The sequence below is a fragment of the Rhea pennata genome, chromosome 7 (assembly GCF_028389875.1).
Source record: "Rhea pennata isolate bPtePen1 chromosome 7, bPtePen1.pri, whole genome shotgun sequence".
Lineage (NCBI taxonomy): Eukaryota > Metazoa > Chordata > Aves > Rheiformes > Rheidae > Rhea > Rhea pennata.
In genome coordinates this window covers 33,288,385-33,305,436 of record NC_084669.1, presented here as the reverse complement: position 1 = coordinate 33,305,436, position 17,052 = coordinate 33,288,385, and the positions used below count along the sequence as shown (strand labels likewise).

Sequence of the window (17,052 nt, the reverse complement as noted above, 5' to 3'; positions counted from 1 at the left end):
GCTGCTCGCGGGTGCCTTCAGGCTTGCTGGGCGCGCCCGGGCCGGGGCCCCGGGCCAGGGCGGGGAGCGGCCGGGCGGCGCCGGGGCGCTGGCCGGGCCCGGCGGCGGCGGCGCGGGCGCGCCTCCAGCCGCCGCCCCTTTACGCGCGGCCCCGGTTTCATGAATGAAATCCAATCGCGGCGCTATAAATAGAACGCGGGGCTGCAGACGTCACAATGAGAGCGGCTCCCGCTGGCCCCGCCGCCCGGCCGCTAGGCGCCCGAGTCAGCGCCGCGGGCCGCGCCGCGCCGGGCCGGGCCGGGCCGGGAGCGCGCCGCGGCCGGGCGGGCAGAGCCCCGCCGGCGGCATGGGGGAGAACGCCCGCGCCGCGCCTCCCTGCCGAGTTGGGCTGGCTCCTGGCGTTGCCCCCTCGGTGTAGGAGTAGCGGGAAGGGGGCGCGGCGGCGGCGCCTGGCACCCCCGCACCCCGGCTCACGGCTGCCAGGCATCCCGCCCTCCCGGGTAGGTCCCGCGTCGCCCGGGCGCGATCGTGCTCCGACCTGCGGGCGCAGCGTCCCCGACCGCCGCGGTGCGTGTGCAGGGCTGGGCCGGTGCCCGGCTCGGCGGGGCAGCGGGCTGCCCGGGGCTCCGCGCGGCCCCTCTCCCTGCAGGTGCGCTCCCGCCTCGTCGGGAGAGCGGAGGAGGCGTCCTCCCCTCCCCTCCCCGAGGGGAGAGAGGACTGAGCCCTTGATGAACCGGATCTCTATAGGCGCCTCTCTCCCAGCGAGGCCACAAGGGGCAACGCAAAAATAGAGGGGTACGATGCGTACGGGAAGCAGAAACCTCCTGGCACTTGGCACTTCTGAGTGCTCCTTACTAAAAACCTGATGGGTTGGAAGATTTTCTCTTTCTTTCTTTCTCTCTTCCTCTCTCTCTCTTTTTTTTGTTTGTTTTTGTTCTCTTCCCCCCCCCCCCCCCCCCCGCTGTGTCTGTGGAGTCTGTTGTGGGTTGCTGTGACAACAGCAGGAGGCTGCCCTGGGGGGCTTGCAGCATGCGGATGATTATCAGGTATCTGTCCACGGGACCTGTTTGGGAGCCATAGAAAGGGGGTGCAGAGGGAAACAGCACTAGAAATTGATTTGTTAAGTCAGTCTTAAGTGGATATTGTGGCATCCAACATCTGGAGCAACAAGAAATTAGTGATTAGATGAACTGAGGTAGATGGCCAAACAGAGCTCTGAGTTGGCTTTATTGGTCAAAGCACTACTCATGCTTCTGAAAAGTGGCAATATAGTTGTTTAAAAAATAATACAAAACCCTTGAAGCTCTACATATGGTCACAGTGAGAGCAAGGAAGTGATGCTAGAATATTCTCAATGACTTTGTTCATCCTCAGTTTGTGTGCTATGTAAGGACACACAGCTGACTCAAAGCCAAATGTTCAGCTTGAGCTGTAATATAGACGCTGAGGTGGAAATTAGTTTGTTCGGAGTGCTTGAGGGGAGATCTCAAGCTAGAGCTCTTTCTAAGTAATAAATAAAGGAGGGGGAGGAGGAGAATGCCTTTGTTAGGGCCATGTCAAAAGAGTTGCCATATGACTGTTCAGTGTAAATTGCAATTGAATGAGTATATCTATACTGAGGCTGTATTTCAGGATCAGGGATCACTGTACATGGAAGCAGAACAGCTTAGTTTCTTTTAAATAATTTTCTAAAGTCAGTTCTCATTAGATTATACTTTTTTTATATGAACATTGGATTTGTATGCCTGATATTACCTGTAAGATACAGAATGTATCTGTTAGCAGAAAAAAATAACTTGGTAGGTTAAATATTTGTATTAAGATTCTTTATCTCATAGACATAAGACTTTAGGAGTATAAGACCAGATGCATAGAAGTATTTTTGTCAAAGAAGAGATGAATATCCATTTTAGCTCCAGAAAGCTTTCTAAAGCCTTTTTAAAAACACCAAACTTCACAAATATTGGAGTGCATTAGTCTGAGAAGAGGAGCTGATCACTTGCTCAGTAAATGCTAATGTTTGAGTCTTTTCTAATACCTGTTGTTCACTGGGAGAATATTTAAGTCCGGTGCCCAGATGTTCCCCTGTACTAAAAGAGATGAAAGGATAGAGAAGCCTTGAGGTAGAAGTGAAAGGACAGCAGTTACTCAACATGCTTGCTCCCCTTTATTGTGCCAGGAGAATATACAAGTGTTGTAGAACGAAGTGTGTACTTGAGACTGTCCCTCCAGCAGGGCCAATTAGAGGGGAAAAGGAAAAGCTGAGCAGCCACTGCTGCATACAGCAGCGTTTCAGGGCTCATAGCAAGAAGCTATGTGGTGATAGTTGGGCCCTTTGTTTATACTAGTGGACTCATAAAACTGAAGTGTGGATTCCCCTTGGTTACCCTCCAACATCATTCCACTTTTCTCTTTTCCCTTCCTGTCTGCCATAAAAAACACAAGATGGTAACATCTCTATCATACTTTTATATTTTTGCAAATCAATCTCTATGTGGCAGTAGACGTTACAAGTAAAACTCCATAGTCACTCACCTCCTGCACAATTTAGTTAATGTCACTGGATTTGCATTTAAGACATAAACTCAGGACTTAACCCAGGGTCTGAAAGCAGCATTTATCTAAATTCTGCCATCTTAAAATATTTCTATTCTAGTCAGTATTTAGGTCTGTGGAGGCTTTTATCCACTGTCATTCAGATGTTTTGCTCATTTTTTAAAGTTTTCTTACACCATTCAAATGTGCGAGTGAATAAAATGCAAATAGCATCTTTCCAAAATCATCACTGATTAACAAATAGGAAAAAAAATTAGAAATGTCACGTAAAGTTCAAGAAACAAGAGTCTGATTCTGTCTTTTGAAGGAAAACAAGCACAGAAGGTGAATTCTTCAACAGCTTTCTGTGCTAGAAGGTCACCAATGTCTCTAGAATACTTTTGTTGTTGTTTGTTTGTTAGTAGTTCTAGCAAACCCTGATAAGTATGTTCCCCACAGAAAAGCACAGAAGTTGGGAGAATGCCGTATTAGTTTGTTGTTGTTTTCCTCTTGTCCTGTTGGGAGTACTACTCAGAATAAGTTTCTCCCTAAACAGAAGGCACAATGTCAATACTTCTTCTTCTTCTTTTTTTTTTTTAATGGGTAAAATTAGTAATAACCAATGCTAGAGGATCAGTAATCTAGCACTATACAAGGTTCTGATGCTCCTACTGACATAAGGGTAAAATCAGGAATTTCTTGGAGTTTGTTACCACCAAAACCAGTAGGATTGAATCATGCTCCTTCAGTGATACCACTTTATTTAATCCTGATTATTTTATATTATCCCAGATATTGTAATTTGCTCATGAGCTTTGCAGTCCCTAAGGATTCAACTGCAGCTTTGCCACAACTAAATTGATCCAAATAACAAAGCAGGTGCCTGTATGTCTGACGCTGTATCTACAGTAGTGGGTCGCGCAGTGCAGTAGCAGTGGATCTGACAATGGAAGAAGTTGGTCCTGAGGGCCCAGTAGCCATATTGTACACACTGCAGGGGCAAAAGGGTATTACTTCAACTACCTTTAGTCTGGTCTTGTGCACTGAACAGCCGTTGGTGGTGGGAGAGGTATCCTTCACTTTAGAATCATCTGAAAGGAATCTAGTTCATGCACCCTGCAGCTGCTCACAATGCAAACCAAAGCACAGTAAGTGGAGATGACTGGGAAATTTGCTTCATAAGTGTGTTCGTGATCTGAACTAAAATGCTGGTTGAGATGCACCCTTGATCTGTTCCTGCAGTATAATCATTTGTTATGGAAGGAAGAATAGTTTAAGGCTCAGTGCATGATGCCAATTCATGTTTGGCCACTTTATGAAGTAACAGCTGTTTGGTGATGGTCACCACCTGGTCCAAATGAGTTTTTTCCACTCTTCAGTTACTGCGGTTCTCAGCCACTTTTATTAATGTCAGCCACAAATGACTTCAGTTTGTGATGATATGGCAGATTATGTCCTATAGAAAAGCCAGAGGTTGGTCACTGCCTGGTCCCTTACATCTGCCGTAGTCATTTCTAATAAATGGAAAGAGCAGTCAGTTGGAGCCAGATACATCCTGAATCTTCACAAAATGCCTCACCAAAGCTGAAGTCACAATCTTAAATAAATCATGCACCTTCTACAAAGTATTCCCTCTTTCTAGGGATGGCTTCAGTGTGGTGACCCTTCCTCACATCTCTTTGCACAGCAGAAGGAAGGAGCAAAAGAAGCCGTGAGGGACCACTCTTGAGGCAGACTGTGAAGAAGGGGGTGAAGGCAGGAGTGAGAGAGTTGCAGTCTCTTTCAAAATATAGAAAATGCTCATCTCACGTTCTCATACATGGAGTTCTAAAGTGGTTAAAATATCCTTCACCTGCTGTGTAGATTCTTTTCTAGAAATTCTTTTCTAGATCTTATCACAGGGTGCTGAAATGTAAGGCACAGGTCAAAATAATACATAAGCTGCTCAATGTAATCAACTTGTTGACTTCTGCCCCTCAGGTCTTCCAGAATCTGTCAGAAAACTGACATAGTTAAAGTCTAATATGAGCTTTGCATTTGGATCTGTTTTGTCTGTTAAACTGTTTATCATGACAGATCCTTGTGGACTGCACGTTTTAGGATGCTCAAGAGAGTCAATTATTCTGCCTAAGATTGGATGTTATATATATGCAGTAATGGGGCTTTGGGTCAGTCTGTGTTAAACAGTAACACAGGAAGAATTTGTATTTTGCTAACTTGACTGATTTTTGGTTAAGGAAGTGCAGCTTAATGATCAACAAGTGTTTTGTCATCCTGGAGGTGAGTCGGGTTTAATGAAGGATCCGAATAGCTAGCCTTTAGGAGCAACCAAATCCAGAATCAAACATGCTGAGAGAGAGCAGGAAACCAACAGGCTTCTGATAACACAAGCCATGCATCATTATTCGCGCTCTTCAGTTTCTACAAAAAGGTTGTGGTGATGATTTGACTAAGAAGTTTTCTAGGTAAATAGAGAATTCTGTTCTTTGAAGGGTAATCCTTTCCTTTCTGTTTGTGGCCGTGGTCAATCTTTTATTCTTGTCTTTTAAAATTCTGGGATAGAGTAGGGATTAAGCAGCTGAATAGAGGTTTCTGGGAGCTGCTTTCTTCCAGTAGGTAGTATGAAGTGAGGGTAGCATCCAGTATCAAATCTGATGCTTGTTAGCCAAAAACTGTTAGGAAAGAAGCAAGTTCAGGCAAGCCACAAGGAGTCTGCTGTGATGAGAACCTCAGTGCTTTGCTTCTACGGCCATATCAAATTTCAGCAATGTTCTGTGGGTTTACTTCTTTGTTGATACTGGCCCTGAGCTGAAACACCACGGCTGTACCAGAACAGCTGAAAAGCGGAACGTGTTCTGCCCTTGTGGAAGATCAGGGTACTCCCACATATCTGCACACTCCTTTTGTAAGTGGCAGCAGCCAGGGATGTCTTATACAGCGCACTGAAGTGACATTTGAGACAGCTACCCCTCTCCCTACACTCATGGTAGATCTTGCATTTGAGAACAGGTTAACTTTCAAACATAAGGGATTTTCTGCACTTCCAAGCATTGGCTGTATTTGTTATCTTCTGTTGACAGCCCGGGTAGTTAGGGCAAGTAGTTGACAAATTCCAAAATTAATCTTGAATTTCTTCCTCACTTGTCCATTTCTTCCTTTCAGTCTTTTCTGCAGTTTAAGAGGGATCATCCTTTTGTGTAAATTGCCAGAACTTTTAATAATGGTGACAGGGCTATGCCTGTTCATCCTAGGTGAGAATCCAGTCTGATCTGCATCATGCCTGTCTTTGTCCCCTGGTGATCAAGTCATCTGATCTCACCTTGAGTCTTATTACCCTTTGTTTCCAGTTGATTCTTTGATGCTATCATCAAGATACATTTTTTGTTTTTTAATTACCTCCCCTTTGGCCATCATGCTATTTAATAATATTCCTAACCTCAATTTATATTCTGTGAAAAACATTTTGTAATGATCTTTTAGCAGCTGGTATTGTTTATCTGGCACTTGATACCATGCTGTGATTTCTTTCACCAATTTACTGTGTGGGGTCCTATATTCGTTGATTAAACTGAGCCAGACAACAAATCAGCCTTTTGGACCCAGCCCTTTCCTAAATCAGAACTGTCTGTGATCATTATGCCCTTGTACAGCTGAACTGTAAGTTCCCCTTCTTTTTCCCTTTGCGTATATGTGTTAATCCATTTAGATTCTGAAACAACACATGGCAGGTTATGTATTCAGAATGGATATTTCACACCCTTGTTGTAGCTCATGTGCTCTTTGGTTCTTGCCAGCATGCTGATGCCTTGGAATTCGGCAGTGTAAGGTAGTAACTCTAGTGCCTGAAGAACTTGGCATTTTGTTTTGCCTTTTCCAGTTTCCATAGTTTCAAGTAGTATAATTTTGTAACTTTGGGATGGAGGTAAGAACATTCCATACTGCTGTAAATATCTCGATGTTCCTTTTGGTATGACATTATGAAATGGTTCTTTGAGGGAGTTGCTCAAAAGTATACTCAAACATATGTCTTCAAAATATATTTTTAGGTATGGTGTACCTTTAAATGCTGTTTCACATATTTTCAACAGTTTGTTTTTCAGAGATCAGTCTTGAAGATCTTGCTACCTTTCCACTAGACTGAGTTTTTCAAATAATTCCCACTTGCATCATTCACATCAAGTGGTGGGAAATTTCATTAGATTACTTTTATAATTGCGACATTGTAATTTTGATTGGTGATTTGTTTGTTTGAAAGATTTCCTGTTTTGACAAGTTTGGTCAGGTTACTTGAGAGAAGTTGGAGTTACTGATTTCTTTTCTGCAGAGTAACTTGAGGAAAAGCTTTCCTGAGTATGGAGGGTTCTTAAATGCTGTCACTCTCAGCCTTCCACTTAAGTGTTTGCTCTTAATGCAAGAACCAAATAATGTGCTTGCTTGTTTCCCTGGTAGGCAATGCTGTCTCAGCCTATTGGACACTTAGGTAAAGATCTACAAAATAAATGCTTGTAGGCTCTCTCCATAGTCCCTGATTTGTGTAGACATTTGGTAATCTGTTTGTGATGTTTTGCTGATGAGAAAAGGGCTGATAATTAGCTATTTCTCTTTGAAAAATCTTGGCTATGTTTTGTATAAGCTAATTGAAGTTTAAAATATCTAGAAATTTCAAAGTGGGCGATTAGCAGCACCAACAGTGAAATCTGTAGAGGTGTATTCCTGATCCTACATAGGATTTTATAGGAAATGTCCACCAGGAACTCACGGTTGGGTTAGAATCTTCATCCATTTTCTTTCTAGCAGGGAAAAATGCAAATACAGGTTTAAAAATACTAAATTTGCATTTTTAAAGCAACAGAAAGTTCATGGTTAGAAGTTGGTTATATTTTGTGTATAAGTATACGTACATAAGTACATACATGCAGAGAGACAGAAAATGTTTATTCTGTTTAATCTTTGTACCAGTGGACCAGATAGTCAACTGATATGCTTTGTCTACAGATTTTTTTGGGAAAAGTTCTTTGGAAAAGCAATGTATCATTATTAAGACTGACTAGCTAGGACATGTGTGCTATAGCAACTGCAGCTGATTTTTAGTGATAACAACTAGAAAAACAACATTCAACAATGAGAAAAACTGAACAAAAAATCCAGTACTCTTCAGCAAATTGAGATGTAGCAAAATAAAGAGAAGAAATTAGTGACCATAACAAGCTATGATTCAGAACTGCACAATTCTTTGGAAATAAATCAGCTTTATTTGGAATAATTCATTCCTGCTAATCAAGTGAATTAATCAAATGACTTCATTTTAGATCTGGACTTTAATCACATCTCCTGATTTTTGTCTGCCTCTGTCTCTTCATCTGCAAACGATCAGAGGTGACAATGTAAAAATAGAAACATCCTAAGAGATTTTTGAGATCCCTTGTTACTCTTTCCGGTATCTTTCTTCATTTCCATCCATCTGCTCATCCATCCATCTGCTCATCTTTCTTTAGAACTGGATTAAGCAGTTGAATCTTTCAGGGCTTTTTTTGTGAGAACAGCTGTATTTGATCTGGTCTTTCCTGTAAACTTTTAAGCGCTCTGCTTGTTTGAGGGCCCATTTCTGTGGCTTTTTTTGCCATGTTCTCCCCAAGACTGGTCACATTTCTGATAACTTTCCTTTTGCTTTATCCCATTTTATTTTCCTGATAAACTAAACTATTGCAGGTTTTAGGTTGCTTTTGGCAAGTTTTTCATTGGTCCTGGAATTTTTAGGCCTTTTTTGGTTTTTTGTTTGTTTTATATAGACTGCATTGCTCTTGTCTAATCAATCAGTTTTGTTCTGGCTCTAGTGAGTCTTCCCAGATGTTACCAACCTTTTCAGAGCTCAAATGTAGACTTATTATTTTAGTTTTGCAAATGTAGGTTTGGCATTTTTAATCAGTGTGATTATGTAATAGATTTATCTCAAGCTTAACCTAGAGGCTTCTTTAAACCACTGCTGGAGTGATATCCTCAAGATTTTATAGATATTCTAGCTTTGATCAATTCTGCAGCCAGAAGTCTTCTGGCTACATTTATAAGCATTTAATCCTTGCATTTTACTAGTTGTTGGTACTGTTATTGATTGTTATATTCTGTTTTTATTTGAGATTTCTAAAAGTCTGTCCAGGCTTCTGTCTGTCAGTCTCTTCAGGAACTGTTTCTGTTTCAATCTCTTTCTGAAAACTACAGAACAATATAAAATGCTCTGCACTTTTAATGTATAGATACTCTATATTTACTGGAGTGGATTTAAGAGCCTTGCATAGCAAGACTACAAAGCTCTAGTTTTGTTTTTATTCTCGGTTTATTTTAATCTCTGTCCTGTGCCATACTGAGACACACTAAAAATATCTTCGTTAGACTGCCATTGATCTACAACAGAGCATTCAAGCATGCTGTTTCCAAGCTCTGTGATAACTCTATTTTAATTAAGTTAGTAAGTGTATCAGAAAATTTTTTAAAAGATTGCTCTTTTAAATTTTATTTCCATATATTCTTTTTCTAGGTTTCTGAATTAATTGTATTGATTTCTCTTGTTACTTTTATTTAGATTTTCCTAGCAATTTTAAACTTGCTTTGTTATCCTCTTGAACTTTTTTTTTTTTTTTTTTTTTAATATTCCAGATTCTGTACTTAATACATCTGTTGTGACTGCGGTATATTTTTGTAGAACTATCATTTAAAAACTTAAGAAGAATTTTAAAAACAGATTGTTATGTAAAACTGCAGCTAATCTGCATAACAGCATCTTAATGGAATATCAGTTTTGAGGAAAAATTGTTTTGGCATCTCTCTGCTTGGTAGTTTAAAACCAGTCAGAACACTGGCTAACCATGCTCCTTCATTTTTTTTCTAGTCTTGTAAACATTTCCATATTCTGTCTGTCATGCCTAGTCTGTGCATAAATAAAGTATAAAGTAATTTAATAGCACATATAATGTCAGGGGATTATTCCTTATTCTCAGACTTGAAATGAAACTTTTTTAGATCCCATTGCTTCACGTGTTGAAACCCCTTAGATTTTACTGCTCATTGAGGGCCCTTCATTTGAGGCCATGGTGTGCAGATACGTGTCATTCCCTGTGCCCTGGAGAATACTGTAATGTTTCTATTTGTATCATGGCTGTATTCCTGAAAAGGTTGGAGGGGAGAGGAGGAGTCAGTTCTCATTCTGGCTCTCATCTTGTATTTGGATGTATGGAGACTGGACAGAGCCCATGGGCCATCCCAGGGGTCAGCCTTGTGGGATCTTGCAGGCAACAGGCAGCTGTGGTTTACTGGCAGGCAGGTACCTGAAAGCCTCTGCACTGCTTTCCCCCATGACCAGTAGCCTTTCAGGATGCATATTGCAACTGTGGTGAAATGGTGGAGGCAATACCTTAACAGCTTTGTTTCCTTATCAGCTAAAATGTCTGTGCTGACATGGCAGGTTGGTATCACAGGGCTGCTAGATTTTCCTTGTAGTAGGTGCTGTACATGCATTTATGAAGCCACGTTTGTCAGATTGCAAAGCTGCAGCTGTGCGACCGTGTGGTTGTGCCAGGATGAAGAGTTCCTGGGGCCACGGTGCAGTGTAGTGCAGGACGCCTCTGTAGAATGTGAGCGTAGCATAAATATGTGCCATAGCATTTCCAGAAGTGTTCAGTGTCCATCACAACATGTCAGTTTGACACAGTAGTGGCATGCCAAGTAGAAAGAGTGAGTTAATTCACTTTTGACTAACTGATAAAGTTGACCCTAGTTTGTCCTAATGGCACATAAATACAGATTGTAGCTATACCATAGCTGTTTTAGGCTATTTCTTCTTCTGCAATCAATGCTCACAATTTTAAATGTGTGGGTCACATTTAGTCCGAATGCTGACTTTTGTTTTTCTATTTATATCACTTTAAGTAATGAAAGAATATAGTTAAAAATAGTGTTTGGCTATAGTAGTTGCCAAAACATGCTTTTTCTTAAATCAGAAAATAGTTCCTCTGATACAGGGAAAAATTAACAGTAAAAGAGCTTATATTTATTATTTTAAACAACCTGACAGTTAATACATATTCTATATTTACATGCCAATGAGCTGTGAATATTAAAAGGGGAATTAAATCATTGCATGTCTTTAGCTGTCATGTTTTCTACCCACGAAAAAGGACATTCTCACTTCAGGTGATGACCTGTGTTTAGTCAATTAAACTGCCTATAGGTTTCCTTGTTGAAATAACTGTTAGACAAATACTCCTGAAAATATTTGTGCTTTACATGTTCCCTGTTTCTCCCTTCTTGATTATATTCCCCAGCAGAGACCAATTTGTTGAGCAGACTACTAGAGATTAGGAAAACAAAATCAGAAATGTTGAACTACAATCCCACATTCACCTTATATGAAAATGACAGACTTTGTAGATACCATACAAGACTTGATTTTAGTCTTTCAAAGATGCTGGTTTTCCAACTTACATCCATATCCATGCATTTGTTTAATAAATTGCCAAAGAATATGTAAGCAAATACTTTCAATAATACCTTTCCATCAGGATAGTATCTTCAAAAAACCAGTCTCTTCACTTTCTAATGTCTTACAAAAAAGAATTTATAAGTATACATAACTGTATCTGCAAGCTTCTTCTAAATTGTTTGGTTTCAGTTTAGTCTGTGGTCTGTACAAACATCTTGGAAAATAAAGAGCTTGTAATATATACAGGATATAATGGGAACTGAGTTAACATAGGGTGTGGGTTGTAGAGAACAGAGTCTCTGGAGTCATTTTGCAAGTAAGACATTATTTCCTTGGTTTTATTGTATGCATATAATTAAAACCATCTGTGTGACTTGGTTTTGGCTATGTTGTTTGGACAGTCCTAAATCAAATCTTGAATGGTCAAGATTGAAGAAGGCAGGTTTATACTAGAATCCTGCAGGTTAAACCCACTGATGTCCAGCCTCTTCTGCTTCTTAGCATAAAAATTATTAACAAGAGGTAAGTTTGTTCTAGTTGTCCTTGTTTCACCAAGATCTATCTTCTGCAAATAGGCTTGTGTTTACAGGAACCAGAGTGAAAATAACATGTGTACAGCATAAGCTTATTGCGGTCAAAATAGTCCAGCATTTCCATAACTGAGTGGTATTTAAAGGAACAGCTAGTTTCCTTTGGTACAATTTACTGCAAGCTTTGGCTTCGGACTTTGTCCTCTTCAGGCATCCCTGAAGAAGTGGAAGTAGAAGGCTGTGGTTCTAAATACAGTAGTAGAAAACAAGTGTAACTGTCTTTTTACAGTTTTTGATAAATGGACACTGACATGGACTACGAAAGACCCAACGTTGAAACTATCAAGTGCGTGGTGGTTGGAGATAATGCAGTGGGGAAGACTCGTCTAATTTGTGCAAGAGCGTGTAATACAACCTTGACTCAGTATCAGCTGCTGGCAACTCACGTTCCAACTGTCTGGGCCATTGATCAGTACCGTGTCTGCCAAGAGGTAAGGACTGCAGGTCTACAAAAGACGGAGCACAAGCTGTGAGGCTGCGCTGTTACTGGCAAGCTCGCTCTTTGTCAGAATGCAGCAGTGACCTCTGAATATTGTATACAAGGGCTCTGTTGCAGCTATTGCCTGGCATGGAAGGAAGCCAGCATCTCCCCAGGGCTCTCACTCCAAAGTAATTGTTTACCAAAAGATAGTAGAAGATGCATATTCTGCGCGGGTTTTATGAAATGCAGCACTTGCTTAAGACTACGTGTGATAAGGTCTTTTGGTGTGGTATGCTTTAGATCGTCTTAAAAAGGGTATTAGAAACGTGCTTGTTTGATGGAGGAAAAGAGAATGTAACATGTTCTGCTTTAGGTCCTTGAACGCTCACGAGATGTTGTGGATGAAGTGAGTGTTTCCCTCAGACTGTGGGATACGTTTGGAGACCACCACAAAGACAGACGCTTTGCTTATGGAAGGTAAATTGATCCAAACTACGTTTTAAATAACACCAGTAGTAAAATTTTAGAACAGAAAAAAAATCACAAGTCTTAGTTTTGAAAAACAAGGACTTAAAAACAATCAAAGATATTCATATTCCTGCCTACTGCAAAGAGGATTATCCTACTGCAAGGATTAAAAAGATATAAATATTTAAAAAGCAGCGTAGTTTTACTACACTCCATTTACTTGAACAATGTGCTAAGCTCTATCAACAAATGCTGTTTCATTTCAAATTTTAAAGAACATTTCCAAAAATCAGATGATGGTTTTACAAAACTGAAAATCAGCATTCTCTGCCTGTATAAATGATGTACGATATAATTGCCTTTTTAATGCTGATCTAACAAGCAGCAGTGTTGGGAAACATCACTCCTACCTGATGGAATACTTACTTTATTAAAATCTACAATGTTGGATGGGTAGCTAACCTCCTGAGAGCAAAGCCTATTGCATTAAAGGGGAGGAACTTATATATTTTCTTAATTAAAACTAAGGAAAGAGTTATCTTCTACAGATATCAAGGGTCTTTTAGTGAATCGATTAACACTGGAAATGGCAAAAAATAAAAACGAAGTCTAGATTTTTCTAGCACATATAATGTAACTTCAGCTTAGTTTCAGCGAGGACTGAAACCAGTGACAGTGCTTGTATTTTGTATAATGGTAATTAGATCTGGCCTTGTCTCAGTGCAGACAGCAGAGCAGCTAACAGACATTTGAATACATTTAGAATGAGAACAGACTGCCTATATTGGGTGAATATTGAGATGAAGATGGATTTTTATAGATTATTTCATAACTACCATTTGAGCAAGGTCTCAGTCCTTGCATGTTTTTTCACCTTTTGAACTTCCTTTTTCCATATCCTATCTGTCTTACCACAGATGATCATGCTTCTATAGACAGATTTATTTTTCCAGCTGGTAATGTCCTTTGCAGTGTCCTTGCTCCAGCTTTGAATTCCATGTTGCTAAAATGTACTAGTTTAATGTTTTCCTTCTTAGTGCCACCTGATGAAATGAGTAACTTCAAAGAATGCGAGCCTTTCTATTCTCTGTTCCTCAGAATCATTGGAAGGGTTCTGTTCTGTTACATTCAGCCCTGTGTTAGTCGTGTGTTTTCACAGAGAGCTAGGAATTTACTTGAACTTTCAGGTAACAGGAAAGATGCCCTGAGTGGCTAAGTGTTTTTGTAGTCAATCAAAAGGCATCCATTCAGGTGGACATTTAAGTACACATGTACATGCTCTATTGCATCAGGAACTAAAGTAGCAGCACATTTGGGCTACACAACCTGTACAGTTTGGCAATAAGCTTGATGTGTGAGGAAAGTTATTGACTTTAAGGTAATATTGACCTTAATACTCAGTACGGCTCAAGGATGTGAATAAATACTGTTTAACATTTAGCAGCATACTGCTCCTACTGTGATAAATATGGATGTAACTTAACATTTTCTCTAACTATTCCTCTTTGATGTGGCCTCACGATACTCTGCAACAGATATTGTGTCACTGAGAAGATTACTAGAGATTAGAAGAACAACATCAGGCACATTCTGTACTCTCATCCAACATTTACTGACAGGATGGAAAAGGGGAAAACAACATAACTTAGCTTCTAATCCTGCAAACATGAAGGAGGACATGAATACCTTGAGTTATTGAGCAGAACTGAACCTACATAGAATCAGGTTTGCTCAACCCTGGTCAATTTAAAGGGACTGTTCTGGAAAGCTACTCTTTTGTTTTTGGATTTTCTCTGCAAAGATTTTTTAATGCAGGAAGTAACTGAAACTGCTGTACTCTGAAGAAATTATCTTATGAATAGAATTTGAGTTGTAAAATTTCCTCATTGTAATTATTGATCAAGTATTTTATTTTTTTCTGAAAGACATTAATGTTATTTTAAAATAAACTGTTTAGCATTTTGTCTATTTTAGCAATTTTTAAGGAGGTGTCTGATATTGCAGGTGAATTTATTGAACATGCACATTTATAGGAATTGATTTCAAATCACCCCTGTACGTAGAACTACAGTCTTCTCATAGTTAAGTCAAAACTTACAGTACAGTGAAATGTAGTTTATGCCAAACGGCTCAAGGCTAAACCTGCAGGTATCCAGTGTTTTCCGTATGCCTGCCTGAAAGATCATCTAATCAGATATTCCTTCAATTACCTTCAAAATTGTTTTATGCAAAGTAGACTGCATGCGTAGGGGGAGGTTTATTTCAGTCAAATGCTTAGCCAAGACTTCTAATTTTCCTAAACGTGGCATGACAAGAAACAGCAGGTCATTAATTCACCTGCTACTCTTTAGAAAAGATTGTTCCATACAGTTTTACAAAATATTGCTTAAATAGATTATGCTGTATATGATAGGGAGAACAGTTAGTAGGACTTACTGCAAAGATAAATCCTTCTTAATTCTTTATTTTTCACAGATAGAAGCATGAAAGGAGGTGGACAAAAGAAGTGGCTTGCTGTTGTACCTTTTTGTGCAGAGTGGCGAAAAATATTGGAATTCTGTTGAGAATAGAATAGTTAATGCTTATACTGTCATTCTTTAAAATGGGAGTGTGAACGGTGAGATTCAGATTGCATTTTACTGTGTAGTGTTGAGTTTAATAATCACAGTCCTACAAGAGCTTTGGGAAACAGACCCTGACGGGTTAAGAGAGGGGGAAGGGAGGTGGTTGGACAGACCTGTGGAAATATTTGCTTGCAGAATTTTCTAGCATGACAATTTTTTTCTTAGCTAGAATGTGTATTTTAGCTTTGGGGGTATCCAGTTCAGTTCAGCTTTGGCACTATGTGAGGTCAAATATTCATCTGTTGATACTGCCCCACAGGGTTTGATTTGGTGCAAAATCACTCCAAAATGTTTTAAGATGACAATATCTGTGTTATGATTAGTATATCAGTTTCCAGCTCCTAGTCCCCTCTTCACTTAATAGCAATCTAGTCTCAGTGCTGTTGCATTCTCTAAGCCTGCAAATTAAGTGGGGACTTTTTGTTAAGCTCAGGTTGTTATTATGTACCAGTGTCCCTGGGATACAGAAAATTGCTTATGTAAAGGCATCAAAATATTTTCGTTTACTTTTCTTTCAGTGTGGCAGGATTTATTATTCTCTATCCTCCTGTCCAGTCTGGTTTTGAATGAGATTGTCATTGTGTTCAAACTAATTCCAGAAGCAAAATGGGAAAAGAATTGGCTTGCATATTTTTTCTTTTTTTTCCTCCTCTTTTTTTTTTTTAGGTAAACATGTTTGACTAAAATTTGATTAATATCCTATAGAGTTATTTGATATGTGCAGCTCTAGTGTGTGTACACATGAGCACAAATCTGCAAAGAGTTAATTCAGTCTCAATCAAATATTATTCTCAATACTATGTGGCTTGTCAGCTAATTCAGCCAGGATGATTTATTTAGTTGTAACTTAAATATGCACTGTAGACCAAACAAAATCTGTTCATACAGCATGGACAGAAAACAGCCTTTTCCTTATGACTTAAAAATGCGAATAAGTTTTGCTGTGAGACTGCTGACAGAGCCTCTTAAAATATGTTTACAGTATTGCCTCTGTCATGAATGGATTTCATAAGTCTTGTGGGTATTGCACGTATACAGAGGAACACATGCATTCCTCTTTTTCTATGTGATTACAATTCCCTTAACCAGTTACTTCAGTGTAATCAAATTTGTAGAAATATACCTTCTGAACGCTGCTCTTATGAGTCCCTGAGAGTAGGGCTTCATCACTGATATTGGAAGACTTCTGCTCATCTGTTTAGGATTGTTTTGATTTCTGATTATTTTTCTTAAAGGACAGTGGTGAAAATATTTCTTTAAAAACAAAAAAAAAATAGCTTTGATGTAAATGGTATTTACATTCAGCAAATTTAGTGAGTTTGGGGTTAGATGAGTGTCTTCACAGGGTTGCTCTGTTTGCCTTTAGTTAGATCAGTGCCCTCTCTCACTCACTGTCCCTCAACTAAGAATGACCCAGCAGCTCCTCTCCTTTTCTCAAAGCAATACTGGGGTTTCAGAAGTGCCTTGAATGAAAGCCCATACTTCTCTTTCAGACCCGTTTTTCTTTTTTTTTCTTTCTTTTTTTTTTATTATTATTATTTTTTTATTTCTGTAACTCTCCATCTTCCATACACTTTATGAGCCATTTACTAGCATGGGTTGGGGGGAGCACCAGGTATGTCTTCACAGTAGTAGCACTTAACAGATACAAGGTAGTCTTTTGCTGTGTTGAGAAAGGGTCAGCTGATGGGGAATTCAGTTTTCAGGCATGTCTCTTCACCTTGCCTGCTTCCTTTTGCCATGTTCTGCTGCCACAAGAAAATGATATGCACTCTCTTTAAATTATGTTCAAAAACAAAACTGGTGAGCCTTTCCATCTACTTTACAGTGATTTGTAGGCTATTCAGGTTCTTCATCAAGAAATCCTGGAGAACTTCTGGAAAGAACATTTTTGATAATTGATAAGAAATATTTTATCTTCTGAATTTGACTAAGGTCAGC

The 17,052-nt window shown here is 39.7% G+C and overlaps 1 protein-coding gene across 3 annotated transcripts in view; it reads left to right on the top strand.

The window, feature by feature from the left end:
• Nucleotides 1-302: 302 nt before the first annotated feature.
• RHOBTB1 (Rho related BTB domain containing 1) overlaps nt 303-17,052 on the top strand; it is a 37,553-nt gene continuing 20,803 nt past the window's right edge. The window contains exons 1-3 of one of the 3 annotated variants that reach the window (XM_062579891.1): nt 303-500; nt 11,828-12,029; nt 12,393-12,496. In XM_062579891.1, the coding sequence (XP_062435875.1) occupies nt 11,838-12,029; nt 12,393-12,496 (296 nt within the window). In that variant the 5' untranslated portion in view covers nt 303-500; nt 11,828-11,837. Of the gene's footprint in view, nt 501-1,000; nt 1,047-11,827; nt 12,030-12,392; nt 12,497-17,052 lie in introns of those variants that run through there. The other 2 variants (XM_062579892.1, XM_062579894.1) reach the window with 2 other exon arrangements.